The sequence below is a fragment of the Falco rusticolus genome, chromosome 14 (genome assembly GCF_015220075.1).
Source record: "Falco rusticolus isolate bFalRus1 chromosome 14, bFalRus1.pri, whole genome shotgun sequence".
In the NCBI taxonomy this organism is placed as follows: Eukaryota; Metazoa; Chordata; class Aves; order Falconiformes; family Falconidae; genus Falco; species Falco rusticolus.
Genome location: NC_051200.1, coordinates 12,314,326 through 12,334,893, shown reverse-complemented (window position 1 = coordinate 12,334,893; position 20,568 = coordinate 12,314,326). Strand labels below are relative to the sequence as shown.

General features: G+C 48.2%; 1 protein-coding gene across 1 annotated transcript in view; it reads right to left on the bottom strand.

The window, feature by feature from the left end:
• Positions 1-11,705: 11,705 nt before the first annotated feature.
• GABRE (gamma-aminobutyric acid type A receptor subunit epsilon) overlaps positions 11,706-20,568 on the bottom strand; it is a 39,370-nt gene continuing 30,507 nt past the window's right edge. The window contains exons 7-9 of the mRNA XM_037408421.1: positions 20,193-20,345; positions 16,420-16,622; positions 11,706-15,293 (exon numbers count right to left, since the gene is read on the bottom strand). Of these exons, the coding sequence (XP_037264318.1) occupies positions 15,000-15,293; positions 16,420-16,622; positions 20,193-20,345 (650 nt within the window). The 3' untranslated portion in view covers positions 11,706-14,999. The remainder of the gene's footprint in view (positions 15,294-16,419; positions 16,623-20,192; positions 20,346-20,568) is intronic.

Below are 20,568 nucleotides of genomic sequence, written 5' to 3'. Positions count from 1 at the left end.
GGCAGGTATTGCTACGGTAACCATATGTTATAATGCCTTCTGGCCCCAGCCAAAGGCATTGCAATTAAGGAAACAAATGTTGGCTTTTTCTCCTGGTCTTGTTTAATACCCCAGATGTCTGGTGCAGTACTATCTTGCTTTTTGGTGGATGGTCTGTGCTGCACAGTGACAGCGTTCACCTGGTGGAAAAGCTCAACTCTGGCATGCAGGAGCTGGTGTAGCTGTCTGTAACCCGGGGGAACAGATGGCATTGCCTGACAAATGCAGACTGTTCCCCCCTTCCCTGATCCTTTCTGCTGCACATTGAGGCCTTAAAAAGGATTGATAGGGCTAACAACCACCTCATCTAGGATGACTCTTTGGGGGATTAATGACTAGTTGCTGAGGAAAGGTTTAATGGTCCAAAGAGATCAGCAGTCCCAAACCAGTTTATTAATCAGCTGGGGCTAAGGCCATTATAGCTTAGCAGCTCAGCTTGAGTGGGGCAAAGGAGGCAAGGGGTGGCAGTGATCCATCTCTGCACAGAAACAAACCAATCAAAGCAAGGAGATCCCTGGAATCCAGCAAAGAAATTCACTGATTGCCAAGGACTAAGATTTTACAAGAAAAGCAAAGAGAAAAGGGAGTGATGGGCTTGTTTTGTTTACAACTGATATACTGCAACCCACCTCACTCCCTCACTGCTGCAGCAGCTCCTGAACAAGCCCAAGGGCTTCCAGACAGCTTTGTCTCTAGGGAAGGCCACTAGACCCCATGCTGTGGCCTGGGCAATTGGGAACTACTATTAGGAGATGAAATTTCTTTCTAACACCTTCTTCAGAGATCAGGTTTCTGCCCTGGAGCGTGAAAACCGAGGTTCTTATTATTTTTATCACAGCAAGTCGAAGCGCAGAAGCTATTCTTATTCATATAAATGTCTAATCCTACTCTTGATTCCCCCTGAGCTGTTGCACTGGCTTTGATTACTTTTTCCAGTTATAGCTAAAATAAATTTTGCAGTATAATAATCTGCCTTTACAATGCAGCAGTCTCTGAGATGAGGAGAGGAGGCACTGAGCAGGTCCTGCTATGGACCCTGTCCCACCTCAGAGCTCAGGGAAGGCTTGGCTGTGTCCTGGCTGCCCCAGAGAAGTTAGATGCCATTTTTATGGAGCAGAGTACTATTCCTGGGCTACCTAATGAGGGCTCTCAATGCCTGCATCTAATTATTTGCTCTTCAGTTTAGACGCTTTGAGAGGGGTAATGTCTGAATACAGCACAGGGATCAATTCATTTACCCTGGGGCACAGTGTGGGCGAGCGAGTAGGATCACTGGGGAAAGAGACCTGCTTTCAGGTACCAGAGGTCTCTGGAGCAATTTTCAACTGTCTCCATGCATTGGGACTGGGTTGGAGCCTCTGACCTATTCTGGCCAGGCTGGGGTCTGGGAAATATTACAGCAAACTGATATGGGTGGCTTGGGGTCAGCAGGCTCTTTACCTGCTTGAAAGAGAGGTCCCTGTGCTTCATCCTCACAGGGTCTGTTTTAAGCAGCCTACAAAGAGTCTGATCTTCTGATGAGAGGTCTTGCTTTGCTCTAGAATCTGGTCACAGCGAGAAATTGTTTCCGTTCTGATACATTTTTAGGTGGCTGGAATTTTATATTTTTGGATTTTTTTCTTTTTTTTTCTGTGCTTACTCTATCCAAAGTAATGAACTACATGTGACAGCAGATGCCTTACTTGCATTCATCAGCTTCCTTTCTGGGTAAAACTTCTAAACTCATATCCTGCTCTTCCTCTTTCTTCTTGTAAATCCATGTATCGGCCATATATATATCTGCTCCTTTGAGACCCTTGCTTATTCACTCTTGTTTCCCTCTGTAGAGGTCCTGGAGAGCCTGGATCTCTGGCTGGCCTAAGATGGTGAAAACCAGCATTACCCCATACACTCCGGAGTCTCAGCCTGAATAAACATCATGTACGGCACTACAGGTCTCTCCTGACTCGGTGTTTTTGAGGGTCACTGAGACAAACCCTTCTCTGGAGAGGAGCCTGGACAATCAGCAGTGGAAAGCTCTTTCTACAGCAGACAGCTGGTGACAAAAAGTGAGTGTGTGTGTTTCTGTGTGTATGTGGTTTATGGGACAAAGAGAGCAAGCAACCTCCTGTGTCTTTAGATGGTTTCTGCACATCACTTCATAAAGATTTCCAGTTTGCAAGGGCAGTAGCCTAAATTTAGTGAATGACAAAGCAGAAAAAATATGGCAAGCACCAGGGACAAGTTCAGTCCGTGGAGTTCCCTTTCTGGAGCACTGTGCCTGAGCCTCATTGCTTTTTATCCATCTTTTTACCAGTGGGATGGCGTATGTGGACTCAGTTTTCTGTACTTTCTGATCTCAAGGGTTTCAGACTAGATGTTTCTATTGCTTTAGCTAATGAAGGATGGGGATCAATGTGTAGCATGCTGTGAGCTGTGATTCTATTAGATCAATCAAAACTTGGTTATGAGACTTTGTAGCATGTGACAGAACTTTATGCCACTAGTTCAGCTTCAGAGGTGGTCTTGCTTTGTATGGCTACAGTGACTCATGCTATTGAGTCTAATAATGATGTTTGCAAGCCAACACATGGACCTATCACTGAAATGAATCCAATATTAAATCTGCTGGGTTCTGATTCTTGAAGACTGAGGGCCGTAATAACTAAGGGACCTGTAGGAGCTCCTTTATTGTTGATCTGGATGGGGAGGTTGAGTGCACACTCATTAAGTTTGCAGAGGGCACCAGGCTGGGGCAGTGCTGCCCTGCGGGGGGGCAGGAGGCCCTGCCGGGGGTCTGGGCAGGCCGGGCGAGGGGCCCAGGCCGGCTGTGTGAGGTTCAACCCGGCTCCGGCCGGGCCCTGCCCGTGGGGCACAGCAGCCCCAGGCAGCGCTGCAGGCTGGGGCAGGGGGCTGGGAAGGTGCCCGGCGGGAAAGGGGCTGGGGGGGCTGGCTGGGCCGGCTGGGCAGGAGCCAGCCCTGTGCCCAGGTGGCCACGGGGGCCAGCAGCAGCCTGGCTGGTGTCAGGAACAGTGTGGCCAGCAGGGCCAGGGCAGTGCCCGTCCCCCTGTGCTGGGCCCTGGTGAGGCCGCCCCTTGAACCCTGTGTTCAGCTTTGGGCCCCTCACTGCCAGGGGGACGTGGAGGGGCTGGAGCGTGTCCAGAGCCGGGCAGGGGCTGGGGCAGGGGCTGGGGCACGAGGCTGATGGGGGGCGGCTGAGGGGACTGGGGGGGCTGGTCTGGAGGGGAGGAGGCTCAGGGGGGCCCTGACCGCTCTCTGCAGCTCCCTGGCAGGGGCTGTAGGCTGGTGGATTCAGTCTCTTTTCACAGATAACAAGCAACAGTAGAAAAAGAAATGGCCTCAAGTTACAGCAGGGAAGGTTTAGGTCGGATGTTAGGAAAATTTTTTTCACTGAAAGGGTGGTGAAGCATTAGAACAGGCTGCCCAGGGAGGCAGCAGAATCACCAACCCTGGATGTACGTAAATCACATGTAGATGCGGTGCTTAGGGACATGATTTAGTGATGGACTTGGCAGTGTTAGGTAATGGTTGGACTTGATGATCTCAACTGTCTTTTCCAAGCTAAATGATTCTATGATTCCTTTACATGAGTCTGAAATCTCTGTGCATCAAGGGGAAGAGGACAGCTTCCTCAGACAAAGTGTGCTGGCCTTGCTTGGACCTCCTCCCCTTAGATCAAACTCTGAGGTTCCCTGAGAGATGAAGAAGGCGTTGAGGAGACCACAGTAGAAATCTGCTGAGCTATGTTTCAACCTGCCAAGTTTTCCCCTAACATAAACATAGGTACTGGTGCTGAATGTAAACTCAGGTCCTTAGTACTTCAGAAATTTTGGCTACTTACAGTCCACATGGAATGGTGACCCTATAATCCCTACACCCAGTAACAGTTATTAATGGCTTATTTGAAGTCTCTGTAGCAAACATTTCAGTCTCTTCAGCCAGGGAGAAGTGAATATCAATGCAGAGTAAATAAAATTCATCTCAAGGACAAATCTATTTGTCCTGAAAATTTGGCCAAAGAAATCAGAAACGGTTCTTTAAAAGATATCAGCCTAGAACAAGGTTTTATCTTCCTTTTTGAGCAATGAACGCTGGTGATCAAGCCATAATTTGAAATATGTGGTACTATGCAGCAAAATCAATGCCATTGGAAATGCCTTGCGGTTTGGACATATGGCTCTGGAGTTTTGACAAAACCAAGTTCTCTGTTCTACAGAAATTAGGCTGTTTTCCTTTCATTTGACTTCGTATGTATGTAGTTACCCTGGCTTGCTTTGGACTGATGACAACTGCTCGTGTTCTCTTTGATGAATCCGCTTGTTTGGTTTTGGTGGTTTTTTGCAGCAGGGGGTGGGTGGGCCATAGTGGGCATGATGGCAGTGTTTTGGGAAAGGCATAGTTATTTTATTTCATGCATTTGGCATAACTGGGCCATCAGTCTCAGAAGAGTATATATAAGGTGCCTAAATAGAGAGATGCCAAGATGCAATTACTTTTTTTTTTCCCTTTTATTACTTATGTAAAATGAAAGTGAAAGTCTTGCTGTGTTTAAAAATCCTCTTTTCTCCTCTGGAGTGAAGTGATTTACGCCTGCAGCAGGAATAGGTACCTTCTAGTTCCAGGCTGCATGAAACAATCCTAGGGCTACCAGCAATGTTGGAAAGGGAGAAGAAAAGGAGGGAAGATGATTACTCAAAAGAAGTTTCTCTCTTACGGTTTTGCTTTGACACTTCGTGTTCTCTGGATGGCTTAGGGAGAGAAGCTTTTCCCTTATCTGTAATTTTCTGCCAAATGAATATATTGAGAAATCTTGGGAAACTAATGAAAACTGCCTGAATGAGCTAGGCATGTTTCTCTGCTTGGCTGTTAGGCTTTCATATCCCAGTGGTGTTGGGCAGAGGGGGCATGCAGGAGCTTTGGGATGGTTCCACAAGATTTGTGCAGGCCCTTTTCATTTTCGGTTTAGTACCAAAATTGGACAAGGGGGAATGGTTTTAAACTAAAAGAGGGTAGTTTCAGACTAGATGCAAGGAAGAAATGTTTTACAATGAGGGTGGTAAAGCACTGGAACAGGTTGCCCAGGGAGGTGGTAGATGCCCCATCCCTGGAAACACAGGTCAGGTTGGATGGGGCTCTGAGCAACTTGATCTAGTTGAAGATGTCCCTGCTTACTGCAGGAGGGCTGGGCTAGATGACCTTTAAAGGCCCCTTCCAACCCAAACTATTCTATGATTCTACCTGCTTGGCCAAAGCATCAACATACAGTCTTAGTCACAGATTTAGTCATCTAGCATTATACATATTCTTCTGAGGTGTGATAATACTAGCTTACTAAATTCTTCCTACAGCTGCTTCTTCTTACATGTTGTCTTGACTTTTTCCCTTGAGCTATTGATCTCTGTGGGACGCTGCTGGGGGCTGGGGTGAAGCTCTGTGATAGAAGGGTTGGTTGGTGAAGGACATTTCCTGGAGAGGAGCAATAGAAGATCTCCATTACAGCAAGGACCACAGCAGGTACTTACCATTTTCAAGATGCTGACTGTAAACTCTTGGGTAGGGATTTCTGTTTTTCTGGCCTGGTGAGTCTCTGCTGCCATATATATTCTTTGAGGCTACTGGATTTCTGTGGTTAAAATGAGAGAAGAGTGTAGGCCCAGTTCTGCCTTAAAATTGATTTCAGATCCACTTGAACCTGGTCCAGCTGTCAATACGGTAAAAGACTTTTCCCTTTATGATGGACACAGCTGAAAGCATCGCTGCCAGCAGCCCTGAACTGCATGATCTCAAGAAATAGATTGCAGTGTGACTTGCTGCTATGGGTATTTCTTTGACCAGACCTAGTGTATTTCTCCAGGAAGAGTGAACTATGCAAGGGAGCTAGTATGCAGTCCCAGATGGGAAGTTTTGCTTTCAGCTCAGCTGTGATTCAGGTAGTGTTTTATCCCAAGGAGATGAAAACACCAAGAGAAGCAGAATAATGGGAAGGAGACATCTTCGTTTCACCTTGCATTTGGAAAGGGGAGGTGTCAGAAAAGATTGTCTTTGGAAGGTTGTCAGGGTCAGTAACACATAAGGGATGCAAAACAGCCCTATGACAGCCTGGCAATGGCTTAACCCTTCCTGACAGCCTGTTTTGCTCAAGTGTGTGACAGAAGCTATTGCAAAGCTGGCTGGCTGTGTTGCTGCTACACAAGGAATCTATCACCTTCCTCGGACCTTCGATGCTGCAGACTGATGAAGGGCAGGAAGCTTATAGCAACAGAATAAACGTCATATCCCAGCAGCTGTGAAACACAAGTCATTACCTTGTTTTTCCACGGAGTCTGTTACTGGCCTTGAAAGAGCATGCTGACACCCGTGAGTGCCATCTCTTGTCCACAGTGGTTGCTTTCTCTTGGAGCCCTACAGACCTTATGAGATATGTATCATCCAGGGGCACCCACCACGTGCTCTGTGGATTTCATACCACATGCAATTCATACTGACAAAATGGGTCCATGCCTTCCCCGCTACTTCTGTACAGCTGGCTGGTACATCTTGGACCTGCCAACCATCTGAATCCAGCAAAAGGTGATCTGATTGCAGGAGAGGTGCTGCAGTGCCATTCAGCAGCTGGGGTATGAACCTTCTCTCATACGTGACCGTGTGACTCTGCCATCTAATTTCAAAGTTGTCTGCCCTGACATGTGGTGTCCTGTGCCTCGGTTCAGAATGCAGTCAAGAGGCCTGAGTTCTCTCAGATAAATGGCTCAGCTTGGAGCACTGTGGCTTGATGTTCCTGAAGCTGCTAATCCTAATTAACAGCTTTTCCGAGTCCATTTTATACCACTTTAACAGCCCAAGTGGGCTTTAAAGTGAATAGAAATGACCCCATGGAGAGCTCTCTCTGGAGATGTTGCTATGCCGACCTGCTTACAGCAACTATTAAGGTTCAGTTGCTATATTCCATCCTGTGGTGGTGTTATTGTCATATGGGCTCAGAAGGTGGCCAGAGTGTGGCTGGGATGGACGGGGCCTATTTTTTACTTTTTCATTTACTTTCTTTTTAAATTTACTTTTGTTTACTTTTTTTGGAAGATGTGTGGAGAAGGGGAAAAAACAAGGAGAGAGGGATAGTAAAATCATGCACACAGTGATACAGAGAATCAGCAACAACAACAAAAAGACCCTCCAACCTGAAAGACCTGAGATTCTTAACAGTAAATAGAGTCAGTTTTCTCTTGTATAACCCGTTTCTCCCCTCAACACACTTCTTTATTGCAGGTCTGCAGGCAACAGGGCATTTCCCTTGGCTGCCTGAGTTTCCTCACCCAGCCTGACGGGAACAGTGGCAGGCCAGCCATGTTACACCCCGGCACTTCCCAGCGGGTACCTCCTGCCTCTGATGGGCTGCCCGGCATCGCGCTGTTGGGCCATCGATGCCACTTCTCCAAGAGGAGACGAGGAGAAGGCACCAGCGCGTGCAGCTGCCACCCCTGCACAGCTCCCACCCCAGCCACACCGGCTCTGAGCAGGCAAGTGTTGGTGTCCCCGCTCCTGCCCTGCGGCACACGGCTTGAAACGCTTTTGGCCCCATTCTCCTTAAATTCAATCTTCCAAAAGCCTATAAATCTGAGGCATGAAGGGGAAGACAAATTATAACAAATGCATTTTAGGAATATAATAAGTGACGACTTAATATAACTTTCTCTTCTCCCTCCGCCCGCCCATCACGTTTTTAACATTTTGGGAACTGTCAGAGCCTGAAGGGATATAAAGTGTGCAGGAGGGCGGTTTTCCCGTTCCGTGTTGGTGTGAACTGTGCCTGCAGGGAGCTTCTCCCCTGAGCGGGGAGGGGAGCCCTCTCCCCCGAGGCACACGGCCCCCCGGCCCCCTCAGGCACCAGTGCCCCGCTCGGTGACAAAAGCGGCGCCTGCCGCCGGCCCGGGCGCGGGAAAGGAAGGGGGGTCACGGCAGAGATGGCGCCGCGGCCTTATGGTTTCCACGGTGACGGGGCGGGGGCTGTGGTGGCGCGCGCCGCGCATGCGCGGGAAAAGCTGCTCGGGGCCGGGCGCGGGTGGGCGGCTGGGGCCTTCGTGTGTCAGGGAAACCCCGGGATGGGCTGAGGGGCAGGGCGAAACCCATAAGAAAAATCACCAGAGAAAGAGATAACATAAGGGGGCGGGAGGTAGCGTGGGCGGCTGCCTCTTGGAGATGGCTGAGCTCTCTTCCATGTCGTGGGTGAGGCGAGGCTATGGCGGGGCCGCATCCCCCTGCAGATTCACGAAGCTCATGTGGGTGGCGGAGGAGCCTTTCGGGCCAGAGGATTGTCCTCAGACAGGCCTTGTGGGATTCTTGCTGTATTAGGACGATGTTGTGCTGTTTCGAGGGTTGGGAGGCAGCTTTTTCATTAGCATCGATCCTCCCTTCCCTCAGTAAACTGGATGTGTAGGAGAGATTTTAGGGGTGCTTCAAGGCTGATGGAGCTGTGCAGCGTGTGAGGAGGGAGTCAGCGCTGAGGGAAGGAGACAGCATTTGCAGGGGGGTGGATAGCAAGAAGCCAATTAATTTCTCCAGCGCATCAGGCATGACTAATGAATGCTTTTGCGAAAGAGCAAAGGGTAAGGTTTCACACATGTGGCTGTGTGGGCCTAAGGCGGGATTGGGCAGCTGCGCAGGCACTGCTGCTCTTTGCTTCTCTGTGCGGTTTGGGGACAGGAGGCTGGGTGGTTCTTGGTGGGGGGGTTCTTCAGAGCTACAATTGTCCTTTTGGTTATGATCACCTCAAAAGTCACCATTATTATGATGGAGAGCAGAAAGACCAAAATGAAGTCCACCAAATACTAATGCCACCCCTTGCCCACCCCAAAACACCTGGGGAAACATTGATGTTTTCTTTACAATGGTATCAGTCTGAGGGGACCAAGGGTTTCTGTTGCATTAGAAATTATTTTAAATGATAAGAGATTGCTGCTGAGCAGTGTTGAGTTGAAACAACTTCTTTCTTAAAAAAAAAAATCAGAAAAATCCCCCACTCATTCCAAAAATACCAGACCAACATTTTCCCCTACTTTCCAACAAGATATTTTTCTCTGGGGAAATAAAAATATTAACCAACTCCAGTAAGCCCATCAGGAGGGGTGTGGGGAGCAATTTTTAGCCTTCTTTCAAGGTGTGGATAGACAGTGGTGTTGAAGATGGGTAGTCCACACTGTTGTTTATTATCTATAATAAGTAGCATCCAGAAATCTCAGTTAAGGATCAAGCCCTAATGCACTAGCCCCTGTACAAACACACAGTAAGAGAGTCTCTGCCCTGAAGTGCATACAATCTAAAAATGGTCCCTTACATGGCATAATTTGGAGGGGAAGGCTAGGAATTGGAGACAGAGAAATGAGCAATTAACCTTTTTCCTGATTTCCTCCCACCTTCTAAGCAAAAGCCATAATACTTAAATGCCGAGATCATTGTTTCCAGTCCCCATCATTAGCCTCATGTTAGAATCATACTCGTTGAACCATTTAGGCTGGCAAAGACCCTTAAGATCATCAAGTCCAACTGTTAAAACTAGCACTGCCAAGTCCATCACTAAACCATGTCCCTAAGCACCACATCTACATGTCTTTTAAATACCTCCAGGGGTGGTGACTCAACCACTTCCCTGGGCAGCCTGTTCCAATGCTTGACAACCCTTTCACTGAAGAATTTTTTCCTCATATCCAATCTAAACCTCCCGTGGTGCAACTTGAGGCCATTTCCTCTTGTCCTATTATTTGTCACTTGGGAGATGAGACCAACACCCACATTGCTACAACCTCCTTTCAGGCAGCTGTATCCCCTGAGCCTCCTCTTCTCCAGACCAGCCCCCCCAGTCCCCTCAGCCGCCCCCCATCAGCCCCTGCCCCAGCCCCTGCCCGGCTCTGGACACGCTCCAGCCCCTCCACGTCCCCCTGGCAGTGAGGGGCCCAAAGCTGAACACAGGATTCGAGGGGCGGCCTCACCAGGGCCCAGCACAGGGGGACGGGCACTGCCCTGGCCCTGCTGGCCACACTGTTCCTGACACCAGCCAGGCTGCTGTTGGCCTTCTTGGCTGGCCACACTGCTGGCTTATATTCATTGGACCAGCACCCCTGGGTCCTTCTCTGCCAGGCACCTTCCCAGCCCCCTGCCCCCAGCCTGTAGCACTGTGTGGGGCTGTTGTGCCCTGAGTCAGGTTGAACCCCCCACAGCTGGCCTCGGCCCAGCCTGCCCAGATCCCTCTGCAGGGCCTCCTGCCCTCCAACAGATCAACGCTTCCCCCTTTCACCTTGATGTCATCTGCAAATGTACTGAAGGTGCATTTGATCCCCTCATCCAGGTCATTGATAAAGATATTAAACAGGACCGGCCCCAATACTGGGCCCCAGTACTGAGCCCTGGGTAGCACAGAGAGACAGCTTGGCAGTGAGTCACACTGCTGATGTTGACACCATTCACCTCAAGAATATGGTCCCCAGGTGCTATTCTTCCATCTGCAGCAATGACAGAATCTCTCAAGGCTTTCTCAGCAAGTTTTTCCTATTGGGCTGACTTTACCCTCAGCTATTTTCATACTCAGCTTCTTCCAGGTCTTCTCAGTGAATTTCAGTTGTGTTCATTTCAGCCATAAGACTAACTGTCTGAGGAAGGTCTTCTTCAGTCTCAAAAGCTGGATTAACTAGTCCAGGCTTTGCAGACCCTAGTGATACCACAGCAGCTGTGGAGCTTTCTGCTACAAGCAATGATCCTCCACTTGGTACCTCTGGACCCTTGGGTGTGGGGGATGTTCCTTCCCTCTGGAAATGGGATTCTTTTTCTGCTGTAGTTCAGATTTGTATTTCTTGAAACCAGGACACCTGTTCTGCAGATGAGCTTCTAGTTCACACCACTGCATTGTCTGCTGACATGCTGCCTTGAAAGTACAGAAGACAATCAGCTTGTCCAACAGGTTTCTTACTAGAAGGCTGGACTTGTGGCACTGCTGGAAGGAGAGCTTTTTCTGATCCACAGCACAAAAGTTATAGTCCTGCTTGAAGTTTTCAAGGCATTTGAAACAGTACATATTGTCCACAGGGGGTGCCCATAGGTTGGAGTGGAGCTTAAAGGCAGATACAGTGGATGAGTTCATAGTCCACTTCAGCCTGGAAGTTGTGGAGATGATTGTCCAGTAAGAGGTGGAACTGACCAGATTCACAGCAAAGTTCACTAACTTGGGATGTGTGTTCTGCTATGGGATCACCCATGAGAGCCGCCATTAGGCACTCTTGGGCCACTAGCAAGGAAACTTGTCACGAAGCAGCTGTTTGTCAGAGGTCCTCTGTAGGCGCCAGGGGTGGGAACATGACTCCCTCATCCCTGGGAAGGGGACAGAGAAGGTGAGGGAAGCCCAGTGCCAACTTGGCCTGTGACGGTGGCTGTACGTGGCTCCTCCACCAAGTTTCTGGATGGGGAAGAAAGCTGAAACCTGTGAGAGAGGAGGAGGCAGTGCATCCACCCAGGTGCCTTGCAGCCACCCAAGTGTCTGTCCCTCCTGCCTGGTGTGGCACTGCTCAGCCCCATGTTCTCAGGCTGCATCCCCTGGACTGACCTAGTCAGACGCTGGTGAAAAGGCAGCAGCTGTCCTGGGCTGAAAGACACTGCGGACCATAACCCACTCCAGCATGATGGCAGAAATTACAGGGTGCAGGGAAGGGCAGGTGGTTTATGCTCATCTAGGAGGGGACCAGTGGGGTTTGGCTCCCACTGCCTTGCCCAGTGGGGCCACACACAATTACTGGATGTCTCTGTGCCCTGGATTCCCTGCTGATAGCAGGCACACCTTTTTTCAGGGAACTGGCTCTTTGCAAAGTAATTAGAAAAAATGGCGGATTTTTCTTTCTGGCTTTTCTTAGCTTTCTTTTTTTGAGATACTGTAGAAACTTAAAAACATGATTGAATTTGTGCATGCCTTTACTTATTGAGCTATTTATGATGGGCACAGATTTCCCTAAGTCAAAAAGCCCCCTCCCTCCTCCTTCCTCAGCCTTAGTAATCAGCTTCCTTGTGCTCCAGCCCACGCTAGGCTATTTTCCACTGTCAAATCCTCCATCATTGGTTAAATTACCTAGCTGTGTGTTGGCTTTATCTTTTTTTGGTGAAATCATATAATCTTTCAAGTCTACTTTGCCCAAGTCTCTGTCATCCTCTTAGGCCTCTTGTACACTCTGCTTCTCTCTTGGCTGATTCTGTAAAAGGTCTAATTTCAACAAGCTGCTGCTCTCAGGGCTTAAGTCTGTACTCTGATGCCCATGATAATCATCTGTGTCCATCAAGGCTCCTAAGTGCTTTGAAGCTAAGCAAATTGCAGATGTTTGGACTCCTTTGCACATGGATGTTAAATTTTCCCTTCCGCCATCCCTTTCTCGGATGCTTCCCTTTCTCAGATGCTCCCCTTCCAAATTTTGCTGCCCGTGTTTGCTGCAGCCTATATTGCCTACACGCCTTTTGTGCCAGTGTACTGTTAATAAGCGTGTATTTGGCACGGGCCCTGGTTTGCCACCAGGGTGCCCTCTCCCATGTGCTAACAGCTGCCTTCTGACATGTGAAGACACGCTTCACTCAGAGTCTGTCGTGTGAACCAGTTTTAATCTAGGATGCTCTTTCCTTTTGGCTCCCCACAGAGATCACAGGACCCTGTTTAATCCAGCTCCCTGTCGGTGTATGGTTGAGTCATAGGAGGTTTTTCTGTTGCTACATCTAATAGCACTTTGCTATCAGGAGCAGAACATCAACCCGCTTGGCTGGGAGTCAGCACTGTCACCCAGCAGCTCTCCTTGTCTGGAAGTTGTTTTTATTCTTTTCTTAGACTTCTCCCTCTCTGCGTCTTTCTCTCTAAAACATTAATTTCCTCTAATTAGAACCTCCTTAACAATTCTTTTTTCCTCTCTCCTCAGTTAATTTCCTTTAATTAGAACCTCCTTAATAATTCTTTTGCTAAATCAATTTCCTCAGAACCACCCGCCATAATTTCTTTCCATCCTTTCAAAAGCTGTAGTAGCTAAGCAAATTATGCTTCTGGGTAACCTTTATCTCTTACTTGGTATTTTAAAAAAGAACTGTAACAGGTTAGACAGGCACAATTTCTCCTTCCAGAGCTATGCTGGTCTGACCCCATTAGGTTATACTTAGCTGAGTGTTGTACTATTGTATACTTAATTAGGTGCCCTAGCTGTTCTTCTGGCACCCAGGTAGGGCTGTATTTATGAATGAATTAAACATGACACTTCATTACTCTGATCAGATTTAACAGTGTCAAAATCCATCTTTTAACCACATCAAATTGCTTTCTAAGAATACGTAAAACCACCTGCCCCTGTTAGCTGTCCTGTGAGCTGTTCCCAACTTTTTCTCTGCAGCCCTGCCAACTTTCTCCTCATGAAAAACCTTTTAAGTACTGTTTCTAAAACATGCTGGGTTTAAAAAGATTTTTTTGTTTGTTTGTAATTTACACAGTAAGTAACTATTAATGTCACAGTGCTTTTCACAATCGTGCTGTGGGGCACATCAGCAGTTGGCAACTGATTTACACATTATGGACCTTGGGCCTGAGTTTCCTCTTCTACCTTATGCAGTTTTTTCCCAGTTGAGACTGTATTATGCATTTTTCTGTCCCTTTAAGATGGACCATAGGGAACCATCTTACTATGTCTGACCTTGCTGAAATCTACCAAGGATGACTCACTCAGCTTCCTGAATTTGGGAAGAAAAGGGCCAAGTGGTGGTGGTGGCTGGGAGAAGCCGTACAGTTTTAGTGAAGTCTTTTTTTACGTAATTATGAAAAAAAAAGAAGTAAGGAAACACATTTGAGCTGCAGGAACGCTCTCTCCCCACCACTGGTAGGTGCCATGCTGGTAGCTGGTTGTATTACCTTTTCTAGTACTCCTTTCTCAGGTTAGCACCTACTACCAAGCACAGATCTGATGGTTTTAACAAGTGTCGTTGCCCTGCTATAATGCATGATACAATAGGGATCAGCTTACATGAGAGAGGCCAAAGCAAGCTGCCTCACAATGGGCTCTTGTGACTGCTTCTGGTCTTTGAAGCATAAGAACTTTCTCCCTCTTTTGGCTACGGCCAACGTAAGCCTGCTTCAATCCTGATCACAAAGCAGAATGTCACCGTGGGCCCTGAAGAGTCTGCTCCAGTAAGGCAGATGGGCCTTTGAAATTTGTGAAGTGCTTTTTCCCACCATCTGATGAGACTCAACAATGCCTTAGTGGGTGGATGCCTTGGGTGCAACTTAGTACTAGTAGAGTGATCCATGAGGGATGCTCCACAGATTCTGTATGGGGAGCTCGTAGAGGCTTGTAGCTATTCCATCATTGTTAGTGCCACTTCCAGCTTTCTGGGCAGGGTCAAAACATTTTAGCCAAGCCCAGCTACTGCAGAAAAGCTGTAGTGCTACCCTCTTTCATGTTTCTTTCCTTCTGACCTTTCCAAACCTCTAGCACTCCACAAAGTCTATTCTGGTGGAAGTTGTGCAGAAGTTTTAAGATCTACTTTATTTCCTTTGCAGTCTTAATAACTATGCAGAAAACTCTATTTTCCATCACTTTCCATGGAAATTTCAAGTGGGATTGGATGGAAAAATGAAACACATTAAGGTTTTTGTTTTTGACAAAATCCCTAATGTTTGAGATGGGAATAGGACATTTTTGGGCAATCTTACAAGGAGTAAAATGCTGGTGGTACTGGAGAGGGAGTTGTTTGGGAAGGCTAGATTTTCTAAAAAGATATGTTAGAAGGCTAAAAAAAAAAGCTGTCTGGTTCTTCTTAGAAGAGATGAGAGAGCAGGAGGAGGGAATCGCCAGGTTGGATTGTTCAGGCTGACAATCAACTACAACAGAAGAGATGCTGTTTTCTGTGCTCCTTGAGAAGCCCATCTTGCTGGTCTCCAGTCCATTCCAGCTGAGGACGAAGAATGGCTAGAGATAGAGATAGGCAATCCAGTAGACAATGTTGAAGAGCAGGAAGGCGGTGGGGAAGAAGACGCGAGAGTAGGAGTCCAGGCGGGAGATGTGAATGCGGACCCTCCCCTCCCGCCACATTCCTGTCTGACAGTCTTCAATGCAACAGAAGAACCTCTCACATTCCTTTCCTTCCAGGCACGGGGAGCCAGGTTCTTCATCGTCATCCTCCTCTATCTCTGGGGGCCAGTGCATGATGTTGTTGATGTTGATAGTGGTAAAGGATGGCATCACCTGTGCACCAGCAGGCGGCTGTAATGAGGAGGGGTAGGTGGAACAAAGGGAAGGGAAAGGCAAGAAAATATGTTCTAGACATCAAAACCCATCCAATCGGCAATAGATAAGTTCATAGCATAGATACAGTTCAGTGGCAAGGGATGACTGATCATCCCCCATCTCTGCATCAGTTGTAAATCACCACCTTGGCCTACTGTGGGTACTGTCAGGTCCCTGCATGACTGTGAGTTTCCTCCCTGGCACCCTAGGGCATAGCTTTACTCAGCAAAGATCTAATTGCTCTGATTCCCCATCTCTTTCACTAATCTTCAGTGCAGAAACAGAACCTGTTTAGTTTCAGCTGTGCTAGCCTTTTCTCTCACTCCCCTGAGCTCAGCTGTCTCTGAAGACATGGCACACAGTCCAGATGTGTCTTCTGATTGCTGTCAGCTGCTGGAAAAAAGCTGAGGAAAGGCTGTGTGTGACTCATAACCTCTTGGCCCAGGAATAAAAGGCATATCGTCAGCATCATGGAAGAGCTCTCTCCACCTGTGCTGGGAAATGAGGCTGGCACAGAAGAGATCTGTCTTTTCTGGTTTCAGTTCTGTCCCAATTCAGAAGCCTGTTTCAGCTGATGTGTCAGAAGTACCTGCCGTGAGCGTGGGCAGATCTGAAGAGGATGATGACCACTCTGGGTTCACTATCCCCACACTCTGGAGGTCTTCTGATGGACAGACCACAAAAGAAAGTAGGTTTCTGCATTTCTGTGACCTAAGATACCTCTGTAACCCACAGAGATCAAACCGGTACAAGTGGAAGAATCTGGCTTTAGGCCACCCTGTCTTAAAGTGGACATTTACATTTGGTCATGTGAGTCATCCTAAACCACTGATGAGCTGCCCAGCAATTCTGGAGAGAACACAGGGTGCCTGGCTCTGACAGGGACCTCCTTGTTTTATGGGACCCTCAGCTGCTTTTTATCGTTGTGTCTCACCTTTCAAGTGGTCAGACCCAGCACACAGAGTGGTTTGAGGACCTTATGAACACAGTATGGGTCAGGCACTAAACCTTGTCAGCAGTTTCTAGTACAGGCTCAGGAGGGATATTTCCAAATAGCTTGGGGTTCTAACAGCATCCACTTCTGCTGGCCCCTTTGACCTACCAGCCTGGCTTTCCTGTTGTTGTGCTCAAGTGGTTTCTTGTTTCCCACCAGGTAGTTGAGTGTAGCGTACTCCATGAGAGCTGCAAAGACGAAGATGAAGCACACAGAGACAAAGAGGTCCATGGCTGTGATATAGGAAACACGGGGAAGGTGCTTGCGGGAGATGGTACTCAGGGTGGTCATTGTTAGCACAGTCGTAATACCTAAGAGAGAAAATAGCTGGATTAAGTAATGAAGAGGAGCACTTCTGTCTTCTACATGCATTCAGTCCCTGTAATATCCACATTTCCCCTGTCCTGTAGAAGAGAAATTCCTCTAGTTGTCTGATCCCATTTTTGCTCTGCTCAGCCAGATGCTGGTCTTGAGGTGCCCTCTGACAATGCTCTATGGAAAAAAAGCTGTTCAAAACCCAGGTGTCACACAGGCCATCAGTGTAGACTGGCAGAGGAGTGGGGAACTTGGACTGTGCTTAAGGCTGTACACAGGAACAACTGCTTGATGATGGGAGGAGAGTCCAAAAGAAAGACATACCTTTGGAGTTGGCAGTCCTGAGGAATATGGTTCAGGTGAAGAGTAAAGTCAGGACCCTGAATTTTTAGGAAATCAAACTTCTAGTTTTTCCAGGAGTTATGTCAGTAGGACGCCCTGGGAAACTGCCCTCAGGGACAAGGAAGAAGAACAGAGACGGCAAATCTTTAAGGACACTCTTCATAGAGTGTAAGAGCTCTCATTCCCCAGGTGTAAGAAATCAGGAAAGGAAGACAAGAGACCAGCATGGATTAGTCAAGACCTGCCGGTCAAACTAAAGTGCAAGAAGGAAATGCACAGGCAGTGGAAGTGGGGACAGGTATCCTGGGAGGAGTATAGGGACACTGCCCAAACTCCACCAGTGCATGACAGCTGCAGCCCAGGCTGCCTCCAATGTTGATGTCACCAGTTAGCTCACTTGCATTGGTGGCCATCAAGTACAGCATTGGATCCCCTCTGGTAGGGCTGTCTACTACCTGGCTTAAGAAGTTATCCTCCATGCATTCCAGGAGTCTCCTGGATTGCCTACAGCTTGCTGTGCTACCTTCCCAGCAGATGTTGGGGTGGTTGAAGTCCCCCAGCAGGATGACAGCCTGCGAGCACAATGCCTCCTGTAGCTGGAGTAAGAAGGCTTTGTCAACGGGCAACCCTTGATTGGGCAGCCTGCAGTTAAAAACCAACAACAAGGTTCCCTTTGTTGCCTTCATCTCTTAATTCTTACCCATAAGCTTTCAACCCACTTGTGGCTATTCTTCAGAGACAGCTCTTCACAATCTATCAGGTTTTTGACATAGAGGGCAAGTGGGTAGGAGATGATAAGAAATCTCTTTTGACTTGAACGTGGCTTGGAATTGTTTTTGCAGCAGCAATAATGCTCACAGACCTGTTTCCAGAGGTAAAGTATCATGAGCCAACAAAGGATCAGCTGCAAGAGTTGGTATTGTGATCTCATCCATTGCTTTTTAAGCTGTGGAGAAGAAGCAGGAACTCTACCCGTTTCTCCTTCTCTAGCATTCATCTAGATCCACCTGCCACCCCTATGGCTCTGGGTGGGAGCATGGCAAGAGATTTTCATATTTTCCTACTGTATTTGCATTAGCAGATATGATGTGACTTCCTGTATATTTGAAATGCCAATGGAACTGGTCCAGTTTACATCCCCCTAATGTAGGCTGGCGTGCTTGAAATGTACTAGGGATCATTTGTATGAAGTACAACGGGCTGTGGAGAGAATTCATTACTCTCGATGAGCTAAGGTCTCTTCCCACAGAGAGGGCCTCCCCTGCCTAGGGAAACTTTCCTTTGTGTTTTGAGACCACCACTGCAGTGGGTGTCAGCCATGCAGAACATTTTGCCTCTTGCTGTTCGTTCCTTTCCCAGCCATGGACTATGGTGTACCCTCAACTGGAAATGACACCCCACTCCTCCTCCTGCTCTCTCCATGGGCACCAAAGAAATTGATTTTGTTTGGAAGGTGGGGAGAGAGGGTCAGAATGAATGGGCTGCGAATACCTTGCTTGATGCTGATGGTCCCTCACCTTTCCTCTCCCCACAAGAGGTCTGCAGGCAGGGCTGGGAATGCTACCTCAAATTAAAGGGAAAGTCAGTGGCATTGATGGGAAGGACAGCGCTGGGAAGCAGAGCTTGCTGTAAAATGCAGATACAGCCAAAGTGCATCCAAGATTTGTAGATCTCTTTAGTGCCTATCGGCGAAGAATTCAATCAACATAAGCATTTTCCTACCTCAAAGAGCCACTGCAGTTGCTGAGAAAATCTAAACAATAGGCAGAGCTGTTGCCACATCCTGAGCTCCCTCTGTGGGGTGAATGACAGAGAAAGGCCTACAGGGTTCCACATCCTGCCAGAGCTTGGTACTCTATGGATATAGCCCAGCAACTTTGTTCATTACCCTATAATCTTCATGTCACTAGTCCTACACTGAGACCTTGAAGAATCATAAATAGAATCACAGGACCATTTAGGTTGCAAAAGACCTCTAAGATCATCAAGTCCAACCATTAACCTAACACTACCAAGTCCATCACTAAACAATATCCCTAAGCACTGCATCTACATGTGTTTTACATACATCCAGGAATGGTGATTCTTCCACTTCCCTGGGCAGCCTGTTCCAATGCTTGATAACCCTTTCAGTGAAAAAAATTTCCTAACATCCAATCTAAACCTCCCCTGGTGCAACTTAAGGCTGTTTCCTCTTGTCCTGTCGCTCATTACCTGGGGGAACAGACCGACCCCCCTGCCTACAGCCCCTGCCAGGGAGCTGCAGAGAGCGGTCAGCGCCCCCCTGAGCCGCCTCCTCTCCAGACCAGCCCCCCCAGTCCCCTCAGCCGCCCCCCATCAGCCTCGTGCCCCAGCCCCTGCCCCAGCCCCTGCCCGGCTCTGGACACGCTCCAGCCCCTCCACGTCCCCCTGGCAGTGAGGGGCCCAAAGCTGAACACAGGATTCGAGGGGCGGCCTCACCAGGGCCCAGCACAGGGGGACGGGCACTGCCCTGGCCCTGCTGGCCACACTGTTCCTGACACCAGCCAGGCTGCTGCTGGCCCCCGTGGCCACCTGGGCACAGGGCTGGCTCCTGTTCAGCTGGCTGTTGACCAATACGCCCACGTCCTTTTCTACCAGGCCGCTTTCCAGCCACTCTGCCTCAAGCCTGTAGCGCTGCGTGGGACTGTTGTGACCCAAGTGCAGGACCTGGCACTGAGCCACGGTCCCTTGGCATGATCCTCTGCTCCAGAGCATGTCTGCTGGAGTGGCATGCCTCAGGGACTTTGCTGAAATGATGGTGACACTGTGTTTTAAACTACCACCTTCACTCCTGGCCCTGCCTACACTGAGTCATGAGGAAATGCATGAGAGCACATGCATGTGCAGGAGCCCTTTGGCCAGTATTGCAATGCCACAGCTCACCTCTTCCCTCTCCCTTTCAGTGCATAAGAACATGACATTGTCAGCTTGGAAAAGGCTGTGTTCAGGTCTCAGATCAAGATACGAGAATGTTGTACTATCCTGAAATAATCCAGTGGTCCAAGCCAGCACCGCTTCAACATTCAGTTGAGCTTGATGATAGTGTTATAAACAGAAAGATGGAGGAGTGGACTGCTCTCCAGTAAGCGGAATAATGCTAGAAAATGGCAAAGTGCTTTAGGAGATTTTGTACTCCAACATTGCCGATCTGCTAGCCTTGCAGAGTTCAACAAGTATCACACATGCAACAACCTGTCTCTTACCCAGAGATGTCCTGGCAGGTGTAGAGTCTCTCTTGATCCAGAAGGAAACCCAGGAAAGAACAACAGTCAGGATGCAGGGAATGTAGGTCTGAATGGCAAAATAACCCATACGTCTACTTAGGTCAAAAGAAACTGTCATCACCATGTACTCCCCTAGGAAAAAGCAACAGAGACATTGGAATCACAGCATGCAGCTTCCTAAAACACAAAACCCAGCAAACTTTCAGAATTTTTAGTGTTTCTGATGAGGTTTTCTTGTTGTTTTAAGTGCCTGGCTAGCTGGTTTTGTGGCTGGCTTTGTGGCTGCCCAGATTGTTAGCTTCATTGGTAGCTGTGTGGCTGGCAGAGTAGGTTTGGTGGCTCACTGGCATTGTGG